The sequence below is a fragment of the Rhea americana genome, unplaced genomic scaffold (assembly GCF_003343005.1).
Source record: "Rhea americana isolate MKP2758 unplaced genomic scaffold, rheAme1 scaffold_390, whole genome shotgun sequence".
In the NCBI taxonomy this organism is placed as follows: domain Eukaryota; kingdom Metazoa; phylum Chordata; class Aves; order Rheiformes; family Rheidae; genus Rhea; species Rhea americana.
Window position 1 is genome coordinate 432,655 of NW_028186524.1, and position 4,364 is coordinate 437,018.

Genomic DNA, 4,364 nt, shown 5'->3' on the forward strand with positions numbered 1-4,364 from the left:
GTCTGCGCTGTTCATCGCGATTTGACCGCTGTTTGGGTACGTGGCGGTAAGCAGGCACCACGTGCCCKTTCTGCAGCCCTTCCAGCGAAGGCGAGCGCCGGTTGCAGGGTGTGAACGTCGCGGCTCTCCTGTTTGCCGGAGCGGAGGGAATTCCAGCCGTGCCTGGGCGGAGGACGCGCGGGGCGCGCACGCGCAAGCCGTGCACGCTGTTGCAGGCGGTGCAGCCACGCWGGTTGCTTCCAAGCTCGGCGAATGCAGTAAAAGCTTCTCTCTGCGTGCACCGTTTGCAGCTGCTGCTCCGGCTAAAGCTGTGTTTCACCTGCGCAATTTGGGAGAACACGCGAGCGGCCCGGGCTGCCAAGCCCCGTGCCCTGCCTCTGGTAGAGGCCAGCGAGGGAAGCGGCGAGCAGGACGAGCCCGGCCCGGCGCGCCAAGCGTGCGCTCCTGGAGCCTCCCGAGCCGGGCGTGGGACCGTGCAGCCSGGGGGGTGGCGGCACCCGGCGCGAGGAGGTGTCACACCTCTGGGTCTCCCTTAATTACGTCACCAAAGAGGGAAAGGTGTCTCACGGTAGCACTGAAACTGGGGCATGGCTAAAAAACACTTTCGAATTGTCAGAAAGGACGAGGGAAAGCCAGTGCAAAGGTAAGCATGAGGCTTAATTTCAAAATCGTGTTCTTCAGGCTCTGAACACCATAGGGCTTGCTGAAATACGAAAATCTTCAGCAATGGGGAAAGAGAAGGAAATACCTAGAACTGTTGCAACAATGAGCGTGCTAATTTTAGACCATCTTTAAGTCATCCTCACTTTCTGGAATTATATTGTGCAATATATTTTTTTTCTAGCAAATAAATGAGTTTTTGTTTTTAATGAAGAAATGCTAAATCTCCCTTATATTTCACTTTGAAAGCACTATAAAAGTGAAATGTGGAACTCATTCTTCCATGTCAATGATTAGAAGCCCAAAATACATCTGTTCCACATGAACAACTGCAGACTTTGCTTTCACAGAAGAATAGCTGTATTTGTTGTTAGTGTGAATGTATTCCTGTTGATTTCATTCTCGTGAATTCTAACTCGTAGAGTCACAACCTTGTTTAAAGTCCTAACTATTGAGTTCTAAGTATCCAGATGTTCAAGAAAAATACTCTGATACCAAGCTCAGTCTGCATGCTTAGCTAACCCTGGGTTTGTTTTAGAAGTAGCACGCCTTGCTGCTAAACTGTTGCTGTAAAAACAGAGGATCCTCATTAGAGTTTCAGACTAATTGCATAGACAAAGTGCTTGGAGTTATGCTCTCACTTAGAGCTGCAGAAAAACTTTTAGGGGGCTTCATTTGACTTGCTGCAGTTGTTTGCTGCTATTGCAATATCCACTTTGTTTCAAATGAGCGAGTTTTCAGAAACAGGATCGCTGGCTAACTTATTTTCCTCCAAAACAATAAATACCTTTACTAGCGCCTGAAATCTAGATAYGATTCAACCCTCTTAAGCAAATTTGTGTTTTAGGAATAAGTTATGAAGGTATTTTAAACTGTGTTGTGAATTTATGTTTAAATTCCACTACTGTTCTATTGGAATTTTGCACTGAGCTCTTGAGAGCAAGGATAATTTATGTACAAGGATGCCTTAAAATAAGCCTCCGTAATTACAAAAATGCAGTGTTTAAATTTATAGTAAAAACCCACACACTGCTGGCAAAACTATAACTGCATCTGGAAAACATTAAGGATGCTATTAAAATAGTCTAGCATAAACTAGAAATGAGACTGAAATTACAGTGTTGCTTACTTAACCATTTTTAGGAAGTATATTTTGACTGTGATCTACTCTCCTATTTGATTTTTTGATAAAACACTCTATTGTATCTTGTTTACCACCGAGAATGAAGTGTGTACTTTGTTATCTATTTTAGAAAAACCCATAGCTCAGCTTTTTAAGTGTCTTGCTACAATTGTTGATAACTTATAAAACATACCCAGGTGGTGGTTGGTCTAGCCATCACAGAAAAAGTAACAGGGAGCTCTCAAAGGAGAATAAAAATCACAGCAATTAAAAACGTATTTTATTAAAAAGATGAAATGTTTTCAAACATTGAAAAATTATGTTTTTATAAAAACAGAAATAGGCAAAATACCCATTTGTCTTCTATTTACATATACAATATTTCTCATTGTATAAAACTATTTACAATATATAAAAAATTAGACAGTAAAATAGGTTATTTTCTTACAAGACATCAAGCCCTGTACTTCTAGTGTAGATCATGGCAAACAAGAATATTATTGCACCTGTGAAACAAACAGTCTAACAATAGGAGTGTTCTCTTAGCCATGCCTTCAACTGAGATCTAAAATAACATCGGTAGCTACAGTAACATTCATTTTATCTCCTCTAGGGTCAACTTCAGGCAGTTTCCATACAAACATTGTCTCGTAAAGCTTAGGACTGGGCAATCAGAATTGGGGGGGGGGGAAAGAAAAAAAAAAAAGGAAGAAAAAAACAGTATTTACAGCTTCTTCTATACAATCTGTATGGAGTCTTATGGAGTTTCCCCTTCACTGAAGCTGTATAAATAACCCCCGTCCTCCCCAACGGGCTGGGCAGGTACATGGATACAGTCACATCAATTTGTCTTCAGGAGATGACTGGCTAAGTCTCCTCGTGTCAAATCCTCCTCCGCTTCCACCGCGAAAGCGTCGGTGCCGCCCTACGTAGTACCAGCTACAGGCTTTGGAACGACTCTGCACCTGAGCAGTTAAATATAATGTTCGCTGTGGGCCGGGGAGAGCCTCGAGGGCTACATGTGCCGTTTCATGTGCAAGGCCAGGTGGTCCGACCTGGAGAAGGCCCGGTCGCAGAGGTGGCACTGGAAGGGCCGGTGGCCCGTGTGCTTGCGATAGTGACGGGTGAGCTCRTCGGAGCGGGCGAACTTCCAGCCGCAGCCTTCCCAGTTGCAGTGATAGGGCTTCTCACCTGGGGAGAAAGCACAGCGAGACGGCACTCAGCGCCGCGCTCCCACACGCACGCGCGCGCAACCGCCGCCAGGCCCCTTTCCCACACGGAGCTCCACKGCTCCTTCGGTTGACTCCCGAGCCCTTTCTCAAGGGGGTCTGGTGAGCCTGTGCTAGCCGTTCCCTCGCCATCCCCTACCCGGAGGGGAGTCCCTAAGAAAGGGAGCAGCGACGAGCTGTTAAAAAAGCCACATGTCTGCGTGCAGGAGGACACTTAGACACTACAGCGCTCAACATTTGTGGTATCTCAACGGGGTTTGCTCCTGCAGCTTACAGACACTAGAGGGTTAACGCTCAGGCTGCATTCGGCTCGGAAGCTATCTCACCGCTCACGCACCAGCCCGGGGAGCACCCGACCTGCCCGTGTTTACCTGTGTGTGTCCGGAGGTGGGCCTTCAGGTGCGAGCTCTTGGTGTAGGTCTTGCCGCAGCCCGCGTAGGTGCACGTGTGAGTGGCCGTTCTCTTCCGCGGCCACGAGCGCCGGCCTCTCTTTGGCTTGGAGTCCAGCAGCTCCAGAGGGGACGACGGAGGGGTGAGCACGCCGCGGGGCGCCGAGGGTTGTAAGGGCAGGCTGTCCTCGAACAGGCCGAACTGGGAGGTGCTCTGGTACTGGAGATGGGGCTGCGGGTGGTGGAAGCCGGAGGGCGGGTGGTAGCTCGGCGGGAAGGGGACGGACGAGGGGCACATCATCGRCGCGTGGCAGTCGTTCACCATGAGGTCGTCGGGGCTCAGCGGCGGCGTCTCGGCCCCGGGGATCTGAGGGGAGCTGGCCACCCGCGGCTGCTCGTAGGCCAGCATGCAGGTCGCGTTGCCCTCCTGCTTGATCTTGGGGCACGCCTGGGGCACCAGACCCAGCACCGGCCCGTAACTGTCCATGTCGGGCTCGGGCTTGATGTTCTCGACGAACTGCGGGCCCCCGAAGTTGGGTGTCACGAAGAAGCGCCCGTGGACGCTGCTGGGAGGGCAGAAGCTGGAGTCCATCTCAGACCTCATCATCTCCGGCACCATGCCGGCGCCGTAGGGCGGGGGGCTGCCCTGCTCCAGGGCGCTGTAGCATCCCGGCGACGGGTTGCCCTGGTAAAAGCCACCACCGTCCCCGGGGGCGGCRGGATAGTCCCCGGCGGTGGCGGCGGCCTGGCCGTAGCCGTCGCYGCTGCCCATGGAAAGGATAAAATCCAGCACGGTGTTGAGATCTTCGTCCTCTTTGCGGGGCGAGAGGCCGCCCCAGGCGCCGGCGGGGGCTTTGGCCTCCGGCTCACACTTCCACCTCTGGGGAAGAGAGAAAAGCGGGGAAGGTTAGAGCCGCTCGGGGAGAGGGCAGTGCGCCCCCGGGGATGGCGGGGTGGGGGGGG

General features: G+C 51.4%; 1 protein-coding gene across 1 annotated transcript in view; it reads right to left on the reverse strand.

The window, feature by feature from the left end:
- Positions 1 to 2,041: 2,041 nt before the first annotated feature.
- The window catches only part of KLF2 (KLF transcription factor 2), a 2,628-nt gene continuing 305 nt past the window's right edge, over positions 2,042 to 4,364 (reverse strand). Inside the window, exons 2-3 of the mRNA XM_085313654.1 lie at positions 3,384 to 4,292; positions 2,042 to 2,974 (exon numbers count right to left, since the gene is read on the reverse strand). Coding sequence (XP_085169780.1) covers positions 2,799 to 2,974; positions 3,384 to 4,292 — 1,085 coding nt within the window. The 3' untranslated portion in view covers positions 2,042 to 2,798. The remainder of the gene's footprint in view (positions 2,975 to 3,383; positions 4,293 to 4,364) is intronic.